Source organism: Squalius cephalus, assembly GCF_949319135.1.
Source record: "Squalius cephalus genome assembly, chromosome: 21".
In the NCBI taxonomy this organism is placed as follows: domain Eukaryota; kingdom Metazoa; phylum Chordata; class Actinopteri; order Cypriniformes; family Leuciscidae; genus Squalius; species Squalius cephalus.
Genome location: NC_137142.1, coordinates 8717461 through 8740889, shown reverse-complemented (window position 1 = coordinate 8740889; position 23429 = coordinate 8717461). Strand labels below are relative to the sequence as shown.

The window sequence follows — 23429 nt, the reverse complement described above, 5'->3', positions numbered from 1 at the left end:
CATGAGTGCTGTTTTTATCCTCTTGCTAAGTCTATTGTAAAAAAAAAAAAAAGAAAAAAAAAAAACAGATTCCTTACTTTTGACAGGATCATTTAAAAAGCCTGTATTTTAGACTTCTCGTCTAAGGTCTCGCCAAACGACTCTGTATTAGCTCTGACATTTTATACAGATTGCTTGTCAAGATCTTCTCAGTGTTGCTGAATCATTCCTTTCTTTTCAAACTGATGCAGCCAACCAGCTTGTTCTTTGCCACTGACAAACAAATTAGTGACCCTGGACACTGTACCAATCATATAACAGTAATATGACTTCTTACTGAAACATTTGTTAAATAAATGTATTATTAGTGAGATAAATCACATACTAAACGTTACATTATGATCTGCTGTCTGGACCCCTTTGAATACAGTTGAAAAAGTCGGAATGATATAAACTGATCAGAAATCTAACTTCAGAATTACCCTTTTAATATTAGAATAAATCACCACATTACCACCACAACTGTAAAGGGCATTAATCTGATGTTTTTATAAGAAATTAATGCACGCATTCTAGATGTTTGAACAACTAAATGACCAAAAAGTTTATTATTTCTAATTATACTGAATTAAAGGTGCTGTATCCAGTGTTAGCCACTTCACTATCATTTGTTAGACTAAAATTGCATAACATTCAAAGTCACATTTGGGATATTCATACTTCACCGACCATAAAGGCATTTCAGTAACAAAAGATGTTGTAAAGCAGCGAAAGGCCAACAGTATTGTTAACTTTGCAGGTGTTTGAATGTCAACAAAGAAATGTCATAGCAACCAAATTGCACATAGGATGCACAAGGCTACGGATCTAGCATTTGGCGTAGAGATATCAACAGACAGGAGCATTTCTAAGTTAGAAGTTCAACATGAAGTGGAATTATATTGGACTTTTTCAATTATGAAGTTGGAATGAGAGGCAGATAGCTCCTCAATGTCTTCTGACTTGCTAAATAATATCATCCTCCCTAATCGGGATAGCTGCCAATCGCCGCTCGCATTAAATTCAAGGCAGTGATGTTTGCCTACAAAACAACCACTGGCTCTGCAGCCCTATACCTAAATACCTATACCTCACTACTTCAGACCTATGTGCCCTCTGGAAGCTTGCGTTCTGCCTTGTGGAGCCATCTCAAAGAGGCACAAAATCACTTTCACAGACCTTTACCTGGACTGTTCCCTGCTGGTGAAATGACCTGCCTATCTCAGCCTGAGCTACTGAGTCTTTAGCCATTTTCATGAAACTGCTGAAGACGCATCTCTTTCGGCAACACTTGACCCACTAATACTAACACTTACTATTCTATATATATTTAAACAACAACAAACAAAATAAAACTTGCTACATGTACTGTGCTAGACTATCTGGAACTGGTCACTGCACTTGCATATTGCTGCACTATTGTTAGTATGATTGCTTCTATTCCTCTCCTCATTTGTAAGTTGCTTTGGATAAAAGCTTCTGCTAAAGGATTAAATGTACATGTACATGCTTTTTCTCTATTTACAATCTAAGATATAGACAGGTGTGAGTTCTCAGGACACCTATTTCAGTGTTTTCTGTCAAGTATTAGGGTTTCTGTGTGCTATTCCATAAAAAAAAAAAAAAAATGTATAACACATTTATTGTTAGTGTTGTTTGGTGTGGTGCAATGGATCACAAAACTGAACAGCAAAAACTCAGGGTAAGAAAGTTCAAACATTATTAAAGGCAAATGAACAGACACAAATAATAACACAAATTAAAACAGATAAATACTATAGAACAGTTATGAATAGTTGGGCTAACAGTAGTCTTCAGGTACAGAAATGTAATAATATACAAATAATTGTAATTAAACTGCATGCATAGTGTTCACTGTAAAAAATTACATATAGATGTTAAAGTTGTGTTTTGTTTTGTTGTTTGACAATTAGTTATTTTTAGGCTGCAGTCGGTAAATTCACAGAACCAATGCACGGAACCAATATGAAGAAACGCATCCGATTTCTTTCTCAACTTTACGTTCACTTAAAGACAGAACCGACAATCGAATAAATCGAACAAAATCGATATCTCTTTTGCCTCTTCTTGCATTTGAATTGTGTAAAAACTCTTGATTGTTATAAATTAGCAAACACTTGGAAATAATAAACTTTCACAATATAATGGTTAAATACAATTAATCATGTTTGTGATGTGTTCTGGGAATATCAGTAGTAATGGGCATATGATACACCCAGACTTACAGTCTTGCTTATTTACCATCACATACATGAGTAATGATTGAGCGTTGTTGCTCTGCCTGTCAGAGGTGTGTTAGAACATGGTTCAAAAGACAGAGTTGCAACCCTTGTACTACGGTTTCAGGAAACAGTAGTGACTAGCTAGTTAATTTGTCTCAATGATGCATTGGATTACGGTGGTTAAGCAGTTAAATTGTTGTACAGGAAACACACCCCTGGTCGGGATGCTTAGAGCCATAATGTTTACACTTTTTTTTTTTTTTTTTGGTAAAAGAACCTACAAATGGCTTACTTATGTGTCTGCATATTAAAGGGGTAGTACAAATGAAAATTTACCTACTTATGTCCAATTTATTTTCTTCTTCTGTGGAACACAAAAGGCTGAATGACAGTTTCAATCCCCTCTCATTTTCATTGTATATACATTTTTTTTTTAAAATGCTTTGAAAGCAAATGGTGACTGAGGCTGTCATTCTGCATAACATCTGTTTTAGTGTTCCACTGAAGAAAAAAAGACATATGGGGTTGGTACCATGAGGGGGAGTAAATGAGGACAAAATTGTCTTTTTTTCCCCTCTTTCAGATAGACTAGAAAAAAAAAATGCACCAATCACATTTAAAGACGAGACAGAATATAGATGAGAATAATGGCTCTTAATGGCCCATTTGAAAAAAAAAAAAAATTAAATACGAGGATGTTGATAATAGGGTTGTCCTAATTAAGCTTGATTTTTCTTTTTTCTCCTTACAGCAATCTCTCCTTGAATCCAATTTTCTTTCTGTGATCACATCAAATGAACATGCATCCCGTTTCCTCAGGCTTTACACCTTACATGGCAGAACTCAAAATCTCACGTCTTAAATGAAACAAAATTATTTAATTACACCTACATTTAATTACATCGCCGCTCCTGCAATCAGCCACACATACCTATAGCCATGGAAAAGAATTCAGAGCGATGGCTGACCTGCTTTGCTTCTTCTACTCCTTTTTAATATGATCATTCTCTGAGTCAGCCTCTTTGTCCTCTGGGCGTTTTGGTCTGTGGTGTTTGTCATGACCTCTCCTTTATTCCTGTAGGTCATCAAGCTAGCTTTTGAAGAGTTTGACCTTGAGCGAGCATACGATACGTTAACAGTGGGTGACGGAGGGAAGATAGGTGATGCTCGAAGAGTGCTTTATGTGTGAGTAGAGCAAAAAGGTCTCTTTGAACATGCATGTGCTTCTGTTCACAAATGTCTCCATACCTTCTCCTATATGCTCCATGGAATAACAGTTTATTATTTTCTTTCAAGATCAACCACTACATCAAATAGGCTCTGGGTTTATGTCTAAGCTTTCATGGCTGCATATGAATACGTAAATGAAAGAATAAAATTAGATTTTGTGCCTCTATTCCAGTCTCACAGGATCCAGCGTGCCCGATTTGATTGTGAGCATGAGCAACCAGATGTGGCTCCATTTGCAGTCCGATGACACAATCGGATCTCAAGGTTTCAAGGCTGTATATGAAGGTATGTCATTGTAATGTTTGGAAACCATGCACACCTGCTGCTTTTCTCTTTCACATGGTCATTTTCACCCACAATAAGAGTGATGAAACAGGACTGTAAACGGTCACCATTTTTGTATTTTCCAAGAAATATAAGTGTGTTATTTATTCTTTTTTACAGTGAAAATGTTTGACTTGGTGACTTTTGGTTGTTAAAGCATGCCAGTTTCTAAACGGTATGCACATCGAAGGCAAATGGAGCAGCGTATGTGCTGTGCCGACATGTTTGAAAAGCTTGCGTGAAATATTCTACCTGCCGTTTACCCTGCAGGAGAATAGCATCAAAGCAAGTCAGATATGAGAATACATTGAGGCATGTATTTACATATGCACAGATAAACTGATAAAATGTGCTACAACAACAGCCATTTCTTATGCTATCAGTTGACACAAGTAAACATGTTGCTCAAGATCTGATCTCTTGACGGTGTGGTGAAATTTAATCTATTTAACATACAGTTATGATTTAATATATACAGTATTACTGAATTATATTATCAGCTGAAGAAAACGTTTCTATTTTGCATTCATTTCTAATTTAATACATGTTTTTTAAATTATATTATCAGTATGATGATTTGAAATAAATAAATAAATGTAAAATGTAAAAGAAAAAATCAAGAATTTCTTAGAATTTGGTGTGAATTTTGCTTTAATGATCACTCAAAGCTCCTCAGGTTTGTGCTAAAGCTGATCATGTTTTCACTAGCATGATTTAAGTGTTTCAAAAATCTGACCTTTTGAACAAAGGCATTCACATGATCAGTGTCACCAATAAGACCTAGAAATAGACCAGAGTATTTCTAAATCATTATGTCATAACTGTTTTTCTGTTTCACGTTTTTCTAAAGTTTAGTTTATTTTCTGATTTAAATTGTATATATAATTATTTTAGTATGTATTAATGAGACAACTTTCATTGAATTTAACATGATTAAGTAGTATTTTTGTTTTGTGTTTATCCATTTTGTCCCTCCACCCCCCCCCCCCCCCCCCCCCCCCCCCCCCCCCCAACTTGTTTTTCCAAAGCGTTCTGTTTAATACCTTGAAATAGAGTTTTTCCCTAGCCGATCTTCACTCTGAACTGTAACCTCACAATTGAGCAATTCTCACTGTCTGGATAGCCCAGCACAATGACACAAACCCAATTAACTTTGTGTAAACCCAATTTCACACTTGTGCTTCTAGTCACGTTGTCATGTTTGACAACATTTCCACTGGGACACACTGGTGGGACACTTTGTTTGAGGCTGTGTAGATGTCAAATTCATCATTTCATACGTTAATTTAAAAGTTCTTAGATTGGCAAAGGATTGTTTTCCCCTCAACAGAAATGATAAATTGTACAGAAACTGTGGTCACCAACAATGAGCTTCTTCAGACTGACCAAAGCCTCATTTCATAGTGGAAGATTAAACCCAAACCTCTAAAGAGTTAAATGAATAGTATACCCAAAATGTAAATCAATCATTATTTACGTTTCATTCCAAACCGATAAACTGGAATTCAGCCATTGCACATTATCACATTTAAATCTTCCCCTCCAATGCAACTCTTAAATAAAAAATAAAAATAAAAAAAATAATATATATATATATATATATATATATATATATATATATATATATATATATATATTTTTTTTTTTTTTTTTTTTTTTGGGTGTAAATAATTTCTAATTGTCAGTATTTAATCATTTTAATTTCCTTTCTGTTCCCCTCACAAAACTATTGCATGGCTTCAGAATACTGTCACATTTGGTCTGCGGTTGAGTTTAGTTTGAATTGGACTTTGAGTGGGTTTTGCACTATTTCCTTTGTTTGCATTAGTTTCTATGGTGATTTGTTGTTTGAATCATATGCAATACCTGTTTCTTGTTTACTTGATTGGTCTGCATTTGTTTATGATCTTTGTCCGATCTCTGTCCACTGTGTTTTTGTTGTCTGAGAATTCGAGAAGCTTTTTTTTCTGAGCTTGTTTTTAGTAAAGAGCTACTGTTTGCGATTAGATTCAACATTTAATTTAATTCGTTGCTGACAAAAACAAGTAAATTTTTTCTTGTGTCAGAACTTGAACTTTAGTTTTTTTACAGCCATTTAACGGTTTTGGTTGTTGCCATAGACAGTGCTCCTGGAGGTCCACAGACTCTAACACTATTTGCAGGGGAAGAAAATATCCATGATTGAAATAACCATCAAAATTCCTCCATTTAATAGATTTTAAATAAGAAAATGCTTGAGTAGTTACCAAAGAACCCAAACACAACTGAGCTTTGAAAAACTATTTTACACTTAATTGCACAGAAAATGTCAGAGAAGTGCTTTTCTATTTATGGCTATTTCAAGTCATTTATTAGTTGCTGTTGCCAGTGTCTAAGGTACACAATAACTTGTCCTGGCAAATTTGACATTTTTTGTCAATAGGACACATAATAGATTTGTTTGGTCCAGAGCTTAAGGCAGGTAAACACATTAGCTTAATGGTGTGTTAACAGACTCCATACAAAAATATATGTGAATGTTTAACAGAGCATTTATATAGCTGTTAATGTTCCCAGTTGCCTTTATGTGCGTTATTTAACATTGTTCCTTGTTAGAGCTGTTTGCTTCTTGGTCATGATGAGTTGACAGCCCTAACACAATAGCCTACCATTCTTGTGGGTTCTTGAACTAATTCCTAAGGTATTAGGCATGCTCTTAACACCTTGTAGAGGTTGTGGGTTTTGCCACAGTTGGGAAACTCATCCACTGTAGATTATCGTCTGGCTGACACCATAGTTGTGAACATAAAAATGAACATCATTTGTTTGTCACTGTTGTTTTATACTGCGTTCCAAACACTTCCTGGATATATAAAGCCTTATCTTTGTAGTTCTCACTAGTACTCAAAAATGTGCTGAAGGTCTGGTCTGAAAAAAAAAAAAAAAAAAAAAAAAACAGCATCGCAAAAAACAATGTTAAATGCAAATAATAAAAGTGCAACAGACAATAACCATATTAGGATAACAACATAAATAGGTAGCAACTTTTAAATGGAGGGAGATAATGTTCCTATTGTTATGTTAGGAAAATACCAAAATGCACAGCTCAATTGACATTCTAGAGACATTTAGAAATTAAAACTGTCAATAATCAAACTACAAGCAATAGGCCTTATTCGCAAACACCGGAAGTAGCTAACCGCGGCCATATTGTTGACATTACATCTGTCCTGCCCCTAGCCGCACGCAGGTTTGAGTTGAGGGGAGCAGTAGCTTAATGGCTTCATCTCGTCAGTATCAAGAGAAGATAAGCTTGATTGGTGTGGACCCATATCAAATAGACCCAATAGCCTTAAGTAAAGATCCTTCCTTATTGCCAGCCGTAACTTATCCGGATATTTATTAAATTTTACAGAGCTGCCAACTCTCACGCATTCACCGTGAGACACTTTTCACACGCTCTCATGCCACACATCCATTTTCTCACGAAGCAAAGAGGGCACGGAGACCGACAGACTAGACAGAGCAGGTTACTTATGATATAAAAAATCTCAGCTATCATTTTCTGTCACTTTTATTACGAAATTCAAACAATACCCGTTTTGGCGCTTGTAAATGTGACGCGACAGATCCCTAGCGCACGTGAACCGAACATCTCTAGCTAATAGTAAATAAACACGAACACTGTTGAAAGATACAGTACAACTTACCGAAATGTATACGACAATTCACCATGACGTCACAACAGTAATAGACGTTCTTCCGGGTGGCAAAAGCAGAAGCGTTCCTATGACAACGCTAGTAAATTGCTTGGAAAGGAGGCCCACCGTCGACAGTAAAAATGTAATAAAAATAAAAAATTTAATTAAAATTAATGCATTTTTTAATCATAATAACAACTGTGTTTAATGATTTAAGTAAAAAATATAATAAATATGTAATATAGTAGGCCTACACATAATTAGCAAAATACTCTCTATAGCTCTTTTTTTCTAGCCAAAATAACGTGCTATATAGCCTATATCATGGTCATTAAATGGCTTTCCTGACGCAAATGTTATGTGACAATTGTTCTCCAGCTGTTATATCGACCTTTGCGCGGTTGAAAAACACTGATTGGTCGATATTATGTATGAGGAATATACATTTAGGTAAGTTGCGTGAGAAAATGGATGTGTACTGAGAGCGTGTGAAAAGTGACAATTGTATGAGGCGCCATGTAGGATTTAAATCAAACTTCGCTTATCAATACATACATAACACAATACAATTATAAATTACTCGCATATACATTTATTGGATGTTCAAAATACATATATGAAATACTCGTGCACACTAATATGAAATCCATACCATTATCCATACATATTATGTTAGTAATGAATGCTTGTGAATAACTTGCATATAGGCTACATATAAACTTGACGCACGCATACACCTATAAATACTTATAAACTTCCATGCTAATATACCTATAAACACTCGTCTCGCACATACATATACACTCGCAGCACGCAGACACACCTATAAACACTCGCACATACATATAAACTCGGTGCGCATACACATCCATAAAACACTCGCGCATACAAAATAAAACGTGGATGCATGCTTTAGTTGTGTAGGCTATATGTATGCGAGTATTTATAGGTGTATGCGTGCGTCAAGTTTATATGCAATATTCACAAGTGTATGCATTCATTACTAACATTGGTATGAATTTCATATTAGTGTGCACGTGTATTTCATATGTATTTTGAACATCCAATAGTATAGCCTACATGTATATGCGGGTAATTTATAGGTGTATATGCACGTGTGTTACGTATGTATTGATAAGCTAAGTTTGATTTAAATCCTACGTGGCGCCTCATACAATTGCGTGTCAGTCGCTATAACCTCCTCACCCACAGGAAATCGATAAAACCCTACACCTTTTGCTGTATATCTGGCAGCGCAACCCCAAACACAACACGTTTTCATCATCGTTTCAACTTTGATCAACAACAATGTTTTTAACTATGTAACTGTTGCAGTCGCCAGCTGGATCTCTTCAGTTAGTCAGTGGAAGCCGCTCGCGTTCTGCCACCCGGAAGTTACTCGGCGCCTATTGTTTACAAACATTCTGAAAAGGCCTATATTCCTCATACATAATATCGACCAATCAATCAAACAAACAAACAAACAAACAAAGGGTTCAATAAAACTGCTGGAGAACAATTATGTCACATAACATTTACCTCAGGAAAGCCATTTGATGACCATAATATAGGCTATAGTTAGTTGGCTAGAAAAAAGAGCTATAGAGTATTTTGCTAAATATGTGTACTATATTATATATTTATTATATGTTTACTTATATCATTAAATAAAGTTATAATAAAAAAAAACGCATTATATCTCTCTCTGTATGTTCATTAGGTGAGTTGTTTTTTTCTTGAGAAAAATTAATGCCTATCTTGTGTAGCCTACCTAATATTTATCCAAATGAGTCAATATTAAATCAAATCACAATAATTGAATTGAAATAATAAAAAAAGCGTAGCTTACCAGAAATTGTACCATGTAAACATTGTAACATGTTGTCACTAAACCTAATAAAATTCAGTTTAGCTGCTAAAATATTTTGACAATCACAATACACTTATTGTGATGCAATATATATATATATTTTTTTACATCCCCCAATCCCCCCTAACATGTGGTAAAATGATGGGAACAGACTTTGCTGTGGGGAGTTTAGACTATATTTATCCTAGCTAGCCACAAGTCTCTCCTGCGCTGGCTCAACTCCTCTGTCTCGTTCCATTCACGTTTTCTGACAGTCGGTATCGCATAAAAACTTCGGGGTTCTTATTGCTGTTGTTAGAACAGCCGTGTATTACACAACACACCATCGCGCTGTTTAAAAAAAAAAAAAAAAAAAAATACAGCGATAATACCATGGATAATACCACGCTGCCTCGCTTGTCATTTGACAGACTGACAGTTGCCGTGGTTTCTATGTCAACAACATGGCCGCCGCGAACATTGATGACGTAGATCGAATAAGAACTATAGCACAAATTAAAAAAAAACAAAAACAAATAGCACTTTTTTTTTTTTTTTGCAGTGAGTCTTTGTTGTTTGATTAACATTAAAAACAGACAGCAGCAGGAATATTATTAGTATTTTGTGTGAAATTGTCCGTTGAAGCATAAGAATATGTGAAAGAGGGCTTATTTAGTATTCACATGCTTTCAGATGTGGCTTTCTGGACGCGTGCTTCAGATGTGCAGTTTGCGCACACAACACTTCTCACACAGCACGAGCAAGTTCTCTTTCATGTCTTCTTGCGCTTGAATGTTGAAATTAGCAAGGCTTAAAAACGTGTGCAAATAATAAACTTTAAAATTTCGTGACGACGCAGTACTGGTCTGATCGGGACCATGACAGTTCAGTCAACAAGCCGTACATGTGCTCTGCATTTTTAAGTCGCCTCTTGTGAAATTTGGTCGCATATGCGAGTGATTTACTCGCATTGTAGAGGGTTGTATGTTGATGCTATATTTATTACATATTGTTGGGCAGGGCTTAACACAGAAAAAAAGTAATAGGTTCACTCCGAATGTTTTTGTTCATGTGTCCCTTCTGTAACATCATTACGGAAACTGTTTGATTAGAACAAATGCTGGTTTATATATATATATATATATATATATATATATATATATATATATATATATATATATATATATATATATATATATATATATATATATATATATATATATATATGTTTTACACTAAACTGCAATTTCCGCTGGTTTCCAAAACACACCACCCTGGATAACCTGCCATGGTAACATATTCTCAAATATACTCCTGCGATCCAACAGCTAATGCCAAAACATTGCCTTGCAACTTACATAGGATGAATTGACCACTGAGCGCAGGTATTTCAGTCATGTTGTATGCGTTAACCTCACATTTGCATAGGCCATAGCATTTGAATTCATGATTGGTTGACTGCAAAATCTAAATCTTAAACAGAACGATTAAAATACCGTTTTTAACCGGTTAATGGTAATTTCAAATAAGCGTTTCTGTTCAGAACGTTTAAGCTTGATTTAGTTTTTGTTTATGTTCCTGTAAATGCTGTTCATTTCCAATTTTTGTTTTTGTTTCTTGAACCTGTTCAGAGCCCTGTTGTTGGATGTATGTAGTTCATGTTAATATTAATACATATCGGTAAGGACCTTTTGTTTACTTCTGCACAATAAGTAAGTGGTACATTGTTGGGTCGGCACTTGATTCTAAAGGTAAAATCCAAGTTCTAGAGCAAAAGCACTGCTTTAGACTCATCATATGGCATCTCAGAACAACATCCATAATAATAGCCAGACTGAAAACAACATATTTAATTGAAATAATCATGTACCCTTTTTTCCACAGAAATTGAGAAAGGTGGCTGTGGAGACCCAGGCATCCCTGCATATGGAAAGCGAACTGGAGACCGTTTTTTACATGGTGATGTGCTGACCTTTGAGTGTCAGGCTGCTTTTGAATTGGTTGGCGAGAGGACAATATCATGCCAGCAAAATAACCAGTGGTCTGGAAACAAACCCAGCTGCGTCTGTAAGAGTCTTTTTCTGAAATGCATGGTTATAATTAACATGTTGCCATTTAGAATGATTAATGTATCGTCGCTGTAAAAGCATGACATCTAGATTAGGGACACATATGATGCCGAATGGCATCCGTCCATGCTGGCAATTCCCAGGTTTGCTGTATGAGAGGTCAATTATCATATTTCTGTTTCTGGAACATCACTCAAGAGGGAATGCAAAAACAATGGTGTGTTTGCTTGTAGATCGACATAAATGCCTGATCTACAAAAATATTATATGATATCTATAATCTAAATTTACATCTAAATAAGGTGCTTGTCACTGAAAAGAAAAGACAACTTTATTTTACTGATTTTAAATTTTGCAGTGAAGTCACCCCACAATCTGAGAAAATCCTGTTATGCAGTGGTCATTTTCTCTTAAGTACAGCGATAAGAGGAAGCAGTGTCTCATTAATGTGTTCTGTTGTTAAAATGAAAACCTTTTGAATGGATGTTTTGTTTTTGTATTCTGTTTTCCTGACAAAGCTCATACTTTGAACCAATTCCTTGACATGTCATCATTTCTGCACCATGCAAAGGACTCATTATCATGTTCTATGTGAACTATCTTTACTCTCATCTTTTTTTTTTTTTTTTTTTTTTGAGACAAAATAGCATTCCTAGTAACATCTATTTTGAACTAAAATAAATATTGTGACCTTTGTAATGGAATTATATATATTTGTCTTCATCTCCACAGTCTCCTGCTTCTTCAATTTCACCACTCCGTCAGGCATCATCCTCTCGCCAAACTACCCAGAGGAATACGGAAACAACATGAACTGTGTGTGGCTCATTATAGCCGAGCCAGGCAATCGGATCCATCTCATTTTCAGTGATTTTGAGATGGAGCCCCAGTTCGACTATCTCATTGTGAAAGACGATGGGATGCCGGAGCCCACCACATTTGGAACATTCTCTGGGAAGGATGTACCCTCGCAAATTGCTAGTAATGGGCATATAATGCGCTTGGAGTTCCAGTCAGACCACTCGAATACGGGAAAGGGGTTTAATATCACCTACACAAGTAAATGCAATATATATATATATATATTTGTGATGTGTATTATTTTTAAAGGTGAAGTGTGTAATTTCTGTACTACTAAGAGTACAAATAATGTAGCTGTGTTGGGCTGATTGGATGTTTGATAACGCCATAGAGCCACATTGTTTCCGCTTTTAAGGGAAATCATCCCAAAAATTGCTTATAAAGCAATATATCCACATATTAAACTGGGATATAACAAAGTCCCTTACAAGGCAAGTCAGTTCACTTGGCGGCCATCTTGGGAATGCACTCAGGCAGCTATTTTCAGTCATGCAAGTTTAGCTCTTATCTAATTAAATGGGGAAATACCAAAAAATAAAATAAATAAATAAATAAATAAATAAAAACAACGGCAATCAGACATTAATGGTGTCCCCAAGTTTTGTTAAGACCCAGCAGTGACTCATATTTGGAAGGCAGGACTTATTACTAGATCCACCATAGTGGCAGCTTTCTCTTTTTCCTTGCAATACCTGTAGTACATCAAATTTGACATTTTCAATGGTAATTAAAACATTTTAATTGAAAATTAATTGAAATAAAAAAATTTCTGGTATCCCGGACATGCGTTGGATAGCGTAATAGCACAATTGATTTGTATTTATTTAGAAATTATATCTTTCAATCAGTATCAGTCCAAGAGACATTTGGATCACTTTCTCCCATGGCTAGTCGATTCTCTTCTTTTGTTTTCCTGAAAAATCTTTTTACAGAATTTAAATCAGATATTTAATTCATTTGTAATATTTACTTTTCTAGGTTGAGAATATTGTCGTGAAATATCTAAAAAAAAAAATCCATACGTTCATACTTTCCGCACTTAAAGGGCATTTTCACCTTACAGTACCATTTTCATGGGATTCTATTTTTATAGAAACAAGCTTTTGATCTTTTATCGTTAAGCTTTTTTACCCTATGGTTGCTTCATATCTATCTCATTGCACACAAATAAATAGAGAGCCTTCCTCCAGCTTGTCACTGAAAATTAAGCTAGCTAGCCAGTTCATTTTTTTAAACTAACTTGTGAACATGGGCGGCGCTAGGGAGGGGCTAGCAGGTGCTTCAGCACCCCCAAGAAATATGAAGGTAAATCAGTAGCAAAACTCGAGAGCACGTAAATGTGAATTTGAGAACTTGTACAATAACTATTCGTACTTGTACATGAACATTTACATTTACACTCACAGCTCCCATGTGAAAACCTGTAAAATAAAAATCTGAAGTTGAATGTTGAAATTTGCACTCGCATACAATAGTCACAAACCTGTATTCTGAATCTGAAGCTGCAGACAAGTAGACACAAATGTGTAAAATGCCATTCACAGAAATACAACGACAGACACAAACTTGTAATATATATTTTGCGTTTAATCTTACGTTCACATTCGCAGTACTACCTCACATAGGCACTTGCAACTTCTCAAATCTGTCACCGCAATTTCAAATTTCGCGCCTTGACTTTTGCTACTCTTTTCGCGATATATCAGGTGCAAAACTAACTTGTGCACTTGAAACTCAGAGGCGGTGAGAGAGAAAGGGGGGCGGGAGCGGGGGGTTTAAAGGAGCCGTTTTATTGGTTGGCAGCTAGCCAATGAAATGGGACTTCGATGATGTCACGAAACCCGTGTGCACTGAAACGTTAACATGGCTTAATGCATTAGACTGATATTAAAAGAAATAAACGATTTTATCAAACTCAGTAAACACAATGCTTATAATGCATACTACAGAAAAGCAGATGAGCACAGAATATGACGAAAGAAAGCAAATGTGTGTTCAGTGCAAATAAACTTGCTGCCTGTGTTTTATTAATAATTTAACGAATTATGTGTTTTTTTTTTTGTTTTTTTAATTTATTTTATAACTGTTGGTCCATTAAGCCTTATTAAGCGTTTTCTTGGTTTTCTATGGGAGGAAAACGTACAATTAAACTCGTTGCATCCATATTCAGAGCTCAATTGCTTTGCTTTATTTGTATGGTGTTTCCTGAGTTTGGTCTTTTAATACCACTGTCTCAATTAAACACGTTGTGTTCATATTCTGTGCTCATCTGCTTTTCTGTAGTATGCATTATAAGCATTGTGTTTACTGAGTTTGATAAAATCGTTTATTTCTTTTAATATCAGTCTAATGCATTAAGCCATGTTAACGTTTCAGTGCACACGGGTTTCGTGACATCATCGAAGTCCCATTTCATTGGCTAGCTGCCAACCAATAAAACGGCTCCTTTAAACCCCCCGCTCCCGCCCCCCTTTCTCTCTCACCGCCTCTGAGTTTCAAGTGCACAAGTTAGTTTTGCACCTGATATATCGCGAAAAGAGTAGCAAAAGTCAAGGCGCGAAATTTGAAATTGCGGTGACAGATTTGAGAAGTTGCAAGTGCCTATTTGAGGTAGTACTGCGAATGTGAACGTAAGATTAAACGCAAAATATATATTACAAGTTTGTGTCTGTCGTTGTATTTCTGTGAATGGCATTTTACACATTTGTGTCTACTTGTCAGCAGCTTCAGATTCAGAATACAGGTTTGTGACTATTGTATGCGAGTGCAAATTTCAACATTCAACTTCAGATTTTTATTTTACAGGTTTTCACATGGGAGCTGTGAGTGTAAATGTTCATGTACAAGTACGAATATTTATTGTACAAGTTCTCAAATTCACAATTACGTGCTCTCGAGTTTTGCTACTGATTTACCTTCATAAAGAAAGACCAAAGCACCCTGATAGCACCCCCAAAAATAATTTCTGGAAGCAATTATATTCAGGCTGCATTCTATGGAAGCCCTGAACCGCATTTTGAAGAAAAAAAAAAAAGAAAACATATCTTGTTATTTCGAGATATTAAGTCGTTATTTCAACATAATATCTCGTTATTTTGACATTAGTCGTTATATGGACATAATAAGTCGTCATTTCGACATATGTTATTTCGACAAAATATCTTGTTATTTCGACATAACTCGTTATTTCGACATAATAAGGGGACATTCTAATCTGCATTAAGCCACATTAAACGTTCTCATAATGGTTTTCTATGGGAGGAAAATGCTTAACGTGCAATTAAACGTTGCGTTCATATTCTGGGCTCATCTGATTTTTTGTACATAGCATAGCCTACTTTGTTATGATTTTAGTATCATAATGATTAATAAATGCACGCACAATTATCCGTGAACTTGATTTGAACAAATGCCTTTCAACTTGTGTTTGATTCAGAATTAAATGAATGTGCAGCAATTTGTACAAATAGAGAGTCTGTAGGCCTACTATACTGTTTTAGCCATTAAAAAAGCACATTTAGTTTCATATTTGTTAAAATATTATAATGTTATTTTTTTCCATCAATGTTGATTATGAAAAGTGAACAGCACGAGTAAGATGCGCAATATATCGAGAGACATGGAGTGGGTCAGACATGATTTTGATCACTTCATTAAGTTTTGTTTTGTAGAAAACCTTTCTTTAAAGTGAATTTCGTTTTGTATAAATTGTATCTTAATTTTAATCTATTTTTCATCAACCAATTGCCTGGATTGAAAAAATAAGAAGCAAATATAGCAGACAATATAATCATGGAGGCGCCCGCGCGGTCACTTGCATTGTACATTAACTGGAGCGCATCTCATCCTAACTTAACCGAAACTAATATGCCTCACAGACATGAGAAATACATCAAATACACAAAGCTTGAAATGTCTTTAAACGAAATAATTCAAAACAAAAAGAAATAGACTACTCTCTTATGTAATCCATTATGTGCATTTCTCTATATAGGCGCGTTCACTACGAATATGGCGATCGTCAACTTCATCTTTGCAGCCGGCACTGACACAGAAACACTAGTTTATTAATAAAAATCAATGCACGCGTCACCGGATTTACAAATGCACATCTTGCTTGTTGCACGCACACATATTATGTCGAAATAATGAGATATTATGTTGAAATAACATTATTATTATTAATAAGTCTTTTAGAATATTTGATTGAATGCTGAATGTTGCGCTTTTTCAATTTAATAAAATTAAAACTTTAATTGTGATCATTAAAATAATTGAATATGAAATATTTAGTGGCCAAGGTTTGCTCATTTATTAATATATATATATATATATATATATATATACATATATACATTATTAGGAATACCTGTTCAATTTCTCATTAATGCAATTATCTAATCAACCAATCAAATGGCAGTTGGTTCAATGCATTTAGGGGTGTGGTCCTGGTCAAGACAATCTCCTGAACTCCAAACTGAATGTCAGAATGGGAAAGAAAGGTGATTTAAGCAATTTTGAGCGTGGCATGGTTGTTGGTGCCAGACGGGCCGGTCTGAGTATTTCACAATCTGCTCAGTTACTGGGATTTTCACGCACAACCATTTCTAGGATTTACAAAGAATGGTGTGAAAAGGGAAAAACATCCAGTATGCGGCAGTCCTGTGGGCGAAAATGCCTTGTTGATGCTAGAGGTCAGAGGAGAATGGGCCGACTGATTCAAGCTGATAGAAGAGCAACTTTGACTGAAATAACCACTCGTTACAACCGAGGTATGCAGTAAAGCATTTGTGAAGCCACAACACGCACAACCTTGAGGCGGATGGGCTACAACAGCAGAAGGCCCCACCGGGTACCACTCATCTCCACTACAAATAGGAAAAAGAGGCTACAATTTGCACGAGCTCACCAAAATTGGACAGTTGAAGACTGGAAAAATGTTGCCTGGTCTGATGAGTCTCGATTTCTGTTGAGACATTCAGATGGTAGAGTCAGAATTTGGCGTAAACAGAATGAGAACATGGATCCATCATGCCTTGTTACCACTGTGCAGGCTGGTGGTGGTGGTGTAATGGTGTGGGGGATGTTTTCTTGGCACACTTTAGGCCCCTTAGTGCCAATTGGGCATCGTTTAAATGCCACGGCCTACCTGAGCATTGTTTCTGACCATGTCCATCCCTTTATGACCACCATGTGCCCATCCTCTGATGGCTACTTCCAGCAGGATAATGCACCATGTCACAAAGCTGAATCATTTCAAATTGGTTTCTTGAACATGACAATGAGTTCACTGTACTAAAATGGCCCCCACAGTCACCAGATCTCAACCCAACAGAGCATCTTTGGGATGTGGTGGAACGGGAGCTTCGTGCCCTGGATGTGCATCCCACAAATCTCCATCAACTGCAAGATGTTATCCTATCAATATGGGCCAACATTTCTAAAGAATGCTTTCAGCACCTTGTTGAATCAATGCCACGTAGAATTAAGGCAGTTCTGAAGGCGAAAGGGGGTCAAACACAGTATTAGTATGGTGTTCCTAATAATCCTTTAGGTGAGTGTATATATATATATGTATATATATATATATATATATATATATATATATATATATATATATATATATATATATTGCCTATAATTGCGCAGTTCCCCCTGTCAATGATCTAGCACCCCCTCAGCACAGTCGTTAAAAATTCTCTGGCACCGCCCCAGCTTGTGAAGTTGCTTGAGGTGACCACAGCAGTAGTAAGTACTTAAAGTTGTTATGGCAAACCTTGGAAGCTTATTTGCTGAAATACGCTCTTGAAACAAAAACACATCAAATTTAGAAACTTTCTCCTCTCTGCAACGTTGCTTTGATACCAATGTAGTGTTTCTGTACCTTAACTTGTACAGCGTGTCCGAACAATAGTCAAGGGTTGATTCCCAGGAAACACATGCTTTGGATTAAAAGTGCATCTGCTAAGCATAAATACAGCTGTAATGTATTAATTATGCATTTTTAAGAATAATTAACAATAATAATGACAGACAGTTAGAATGCCATTGGAGATGACTCGAGTCAGTGAGCATAATAGCTGAAAACAGACATATAGATTTTTAGTGAATTGGTGAAACCGGAACCGTGATTTGTGTTGACTCGTCTACGGGGAACAAAATTTGGGGGTAGATGGAACCAGTAGTTGCAGGCGATGTCAGTGTCAGTGGATTGTATTGTTTGATATCTCAACAGTGCTGCTTCGGTAATGGTGTGTCATTGTCTCAGAAAGAAGTAGACATGTTTCCACTGGAGTGGCGCTGGAGCAACTGTCAGGAACGGTCGTAAGAACAATGAGGCTGTCATTGGGGAATGGGGTAGAGCTGCGTACATGGCCTAAGCCCTGGCCGCAAGGTCTCCATGCATTAGCCATCACACTTCCACAGGGGCTTCGCAGACAGATGTGTTCACCAAAATGAAAACACTAAAATAGCTTTGGCAGGATTCTCTGCTTCTGCGAGTGCACATATTGAATAATTGAAGCTTCCACACTGACATCTGTGATGCATGTGTGACACATATGTGAGCTGTCTACAGAGTTATGTTAAGGGAAAACAGATTTGACAAAATTTGAGTGTGTCTCAAACCACTATAGAGGATTACGAGGGCTGTGATGCGACTGGATGCTCTCAACGCCTCAACGTCTGTGGCTTTCCATTCGGATTTATTTTTCATGAGAAATTGTAACTGTTAATGTAAAGTGAGAAATACATTTTTCTATTACTATAAGAAATTATTGAATTAAATTATGAGAAAGTATGCACACCCTGCAGTATGGTAATGCTGCCTTGACACAAAGTGGAGTGTGCATTAAATATTTGCATTGATTTTAAATAATTCAACTATCTAGAGTCAGTTATTACACTTCTACCATGGTGGCATTTGGTTTATCTCAAGACATTTTTCTGATTTTGGTCCCTTAAGTGCTCATGTAGAACTGTTTTCATAGTCATTACTAATTCAATAGTCAATCAAGCCACTGTTACTAGTTTGACTAGTTCTACAAACAACAACCTGGAACAACTACATAGCTGTTCAGATAGAGAAAATGAAAATACAGAACAATTGAACTTATGTAATTGTACTGTATTGGCAAATTTAATGGTAAATATCTTGACATACTGTATTGCTTTTGTCTCTACTTGAGAGCATCACTTTAACACATTATAACATCTAAAGATATACCAGGCTTTATGGAAACCTTTGAAAAGAGGGTTAAATATTACTGGAGTGCCTTTTTGATAGTGGGTGGATTCATGCAAATTAATATTATCACCTTTATCCCTTGTATTGTGTGGTATCCAACCCAGGCTCAGTAGAAGTCATACTAATTCGCAAAAGTTGGTGAAACTGTAAAAATTATTTTAGCTCAAACAGTAGAACATGATGCTTGCAATGCCAAGGTCAGGCGTTCGATTCCTAGGGCATGCATGAACTGATAAAATGTAAACCTTGAATGTAATGTACTGTAAGTCACTTTGGATTAAAGCATCTGTTAACCCAAACTTAAAGCTAAACATTAAGCCCAACCTCTTATCCAAACCCTATAAATCTAAGCATGATGATAACACAAAGTCGTACATTATCATACAATTTCATCTTGTATAAATTATTATTGCCATGAGAGTGTCTTCCCATATATGTACCAGGACAATCATCCAAGCTTATTTTAATTTGAAATATTTTTGACGTTTTGGTTGTCTCTACATGATTGCATCATTTAAACACATGATAACATACACAGATTAGTGATATATGAATTAGGTTTAGTGGTATCATGGTTGTTAGCATTGTTTTCGCATGTGTTGCATGATTCTCCAAAATGAGGTTATATTGTAAGTACACAGTAAATTGTCACTGCAACAACATTTCGCTTATGAGACTGGGCATTCTGAGTAATATCAGTTGCATTAGTTAATCTTTAAAAGATAATTATAGTTTACTTAATTGAAGGTTAGGTACTCTTATAATGCATGTTAAGTGCTGACAGACAAGGACAGGCAGAACCTAGAATTATGTATTATATGCTTCAGCACTGATTATACTTTCATCCCGTTTCTGCAGCGTTTGGCCAAAATGAATGTCACGACCCTGGCATTCCCATCAACGGGCAGCGTTTTGGAGAGCACTTCTTACTGGGCAGCTCAGTGCTCTTCACATGCGATGAGGGCTTCATCAAGACACATGGATCCAAATCCATCACCTGTGTCATCCAGGATGGAAACGTGGTGTGGAATGCAGCCGTCCCCCGTTGCGAAGGTGAGACTTTGCTCTACTTAGCTCTCTGAAGGTGCTGCTGGGATTTGTATGATGGGCTTTTGTTGACATTCTATTTTCTGCACTCTCACTGTCCCAGCTCCATGTGGCGGACATCTAACGGCTCCCATGGGAGTCTTACTGTCCCCTGGCTGGCCCGGATACTACAAAGACTCCCTTAACTGTGAATGGGTGATTGAAGCCAGAAAGGATCATGCCATCAAGATATCTTTTGACAGGTATTGATTCGTTTTTGGGAATTCAGAGCACATGAAACCCCAAGACACTCAACTCCTGTCCCATTTCTGGAAACCTTGACCGCAGTCTCTTCAGTGCAGTTTTGCTCTCCTACAATTTCGCTTCTTAACCTTCCAGTTTAATCTCCCTCATTAGAGTAATTCTGCTAAAGACCTAGGTCATAAGCAGACGTTCCGCTGATTTATTTTTTTTTCTGTGTAGGTTTCAGACGGAGGTTAATTACGACACGCTGGAAATTCGGGACGGACTCTCCAATTCGTCGCCGCTGATTGGCGAGTACCACGGCACTCAAGCGCCTCACTTCCTCATCAGCACCAGCAATTACATGTACCTGCTCTTTACCACTGACAACAGCCGTTCCAGCGAAGGCTTCCAGATCCGTTACGAGAGTGAGTCAGCATCTGCAGTGATTTAAATGCATGGATATTGGGTTTTCATGCTCCACAGTGGGCGGTTCTGCAATACTGCAAAAATTTTGGCAGGACATGCTCTCTGGTGCATGTAATGTAATTGGAACGGGTTCTCCAGGGTTACAATTAGATTATAGTTTTGTAGTTGTCTAAAAATTATTTTGAGAAAACTAATGTGTGATAGCATCACGTGACAAATATCAACATCCAGAGGCAGTAGACAACTTTAAGTGAGGCGAGGAACCTCTGTGAATAATTAAACATATGAAAATAACGTTTGTTTTCTTTTTGAATATGCTTGGTGGTGGTGGGTTTATAAACTCTGCTTCAGAGTGCGATTAAAGTTTAATGTCCCGCTGACTCAAGGACTGTTTGTTGTTTTATGCAGGCTCAACAGATAGACCAATGATAATTGTTAAAACCCTGTTTTAATGCTCTTGTGGTTATTGTCAACTGGTTAAAAGGGATTAGACCAGAACAAGCTGAAATCGGATTTTAAATCTATTTTAGGGATATGTAAAAATAAGTTGGGTAAATTGTAAACCTCATTGGGCATCCTGTCATTATTGGAAAACGGATAAACCTCCACTTGCATAAACTATTTTGATCACTGTATATGTCAAATTTATAGTTAAGTGTAGAAATGTTAAAAACATTTAAATGTTGCTTTAATCTTAAAACTGTTAAAAGTTAAGTTAACATATTCTCAACCAGCTTTTTATGGTTGCAATGTCAGTAGTATACATACAGTAATTGAACTATGCATACTCTTTCTCTATGTTACCTACACCCAGATCTCCCGGTTTTTTTTGTCAGCTAAAGTCCTCAAAATACGTCATCTGGTGAATTATTATTATTATTATTATTATTTCTTTCTTTTTTTTTCTTTTTTTACAGCTCCTGGCTTTCAACGACTTTCTACTACATTGCGTCACCTTCCTAAAATAATTGCCTAAGTCATTTTTTCAGGTTTCACAGAAAACATAATTTAATACAATCATCTGAAATTTACTTATAGACCACACTGTATAAATTGTTTTGCTTTTACAATCCACTGCATACTTGATCCCTCACCTCAAAGTTATGCTCGGACATGTAAACTGAAATTATAGGTCCTAGCATAATTGATTGTGGGTGGGTGACTTCCCATTTAATTTATAAATTAATTAATTAATTGTTTAAAAAAAAATACAGAATTTATATATATATATATATATATATATATATATATATATATATATATAAATAGAGTAGTGTTTAATAATGTTGTAGTCTGTCACATCATGACACAGACTGTAAATCTGTAAATGAACAGAAAGGAATGTTCCTTGCTAAAACAAAAAATAAACAAAACTGAAAATACTTTTCAAATGGGCTAATAAATAGAAACAGTTTCAATTATTTTATTCAATGTTTAAAATGGTGATAAAGGTAAAAATAAATTAAATAGCTAAATAATTGTTTCAAGTAGACTTATAAATTGCATAAGAAATGCAAATTGTTTTTTTTAATTATAATTATAATTTTAATTATTATTATTATTATTATTATTATTATTATTATTATTATTCATGTTTGATTTGAGTTAAAAATGCCATTGGTTACTGCCACGTGTGACATTTTAGTGTTCAGTTATGAGGAGTAGCAACCAGGAATACTGTCCTGGACCTATAATATGAAAGGAAAGTGGTAGAAGGTCATCGGTTGTATAGTTTACTCATTAGTCATAATAATTTCTCCATAATAATTTAGTCCCCTTGAAATTAAAGGAAGGATGACTGAGTGTGTTTTGAAAGGTTTAGTTGCGCCCCCGCTTTCTTGCTTTGTTGATTGGGCTGTTAAATACACTCTTTAATTTTTTCTTTTTTTCAAACTTGGCGTATTCATCACAATTTATTATTCCAAAACCTTATATTTACAGTTGTAATCAATAGTATTCAACCCCCATTGCAAATCGGGTTTATTGGCAATATTTACTTTCAGCTGTTTGCAATGAATAAATCAAACACAAGTAATTGAAATGTTTCAAGTGGTTAATTCCCCAAATTCAACTGAAAATTCAACTTTTAATGACTTCTGCAGTCTCAAAATTATGCAACCCCCTGAATAGACTCCCTCACAACAGCACAAATCTGCAAAAAGTGTTGTCTCAAGCACACCTGATGCAACTAATCAAGGGCTTCATTAGTTA

At 35.9% G+C, this 23429-nt stretch overlaps 1 protein-coding gene across 1 annotated transcript in view; it reads left to right on the top strand.

Moving 5' to 3' along the window:
- The window catches only part of LOC307148928 (CUB and sushi domain-containing protein 1), an 838966-nt gene that overhangs the window by 622953 nt on the left and 192584 nt on the right, over positions 1-23429 (top strand). Inside the window, exons 11-17 of the mRNA XM_079854872.1 lie at positions 3343-3446; positions 3664-3776; positions 11229-11411; positions 12146-12472; positions 20379-20573; positions 20671-20809; positions 21030-21217. Coding sequence (XP_079710998.1) covers positions 3343-3446; positions 3664-3776; positions 11229-11411; positions 12146-12472; positions 20379-20573; positions 20671-20809; positions 21030-21217 — 1249 coding nt within the window. The remainder of the gene's footprint in view (positions 1-3342; positions 3447-3663; positions 3777-11228; positions 11412-12145; positions 12473-20378; positions 20574-20670; positions 20810-21029; positions 21218-23429) is intronic.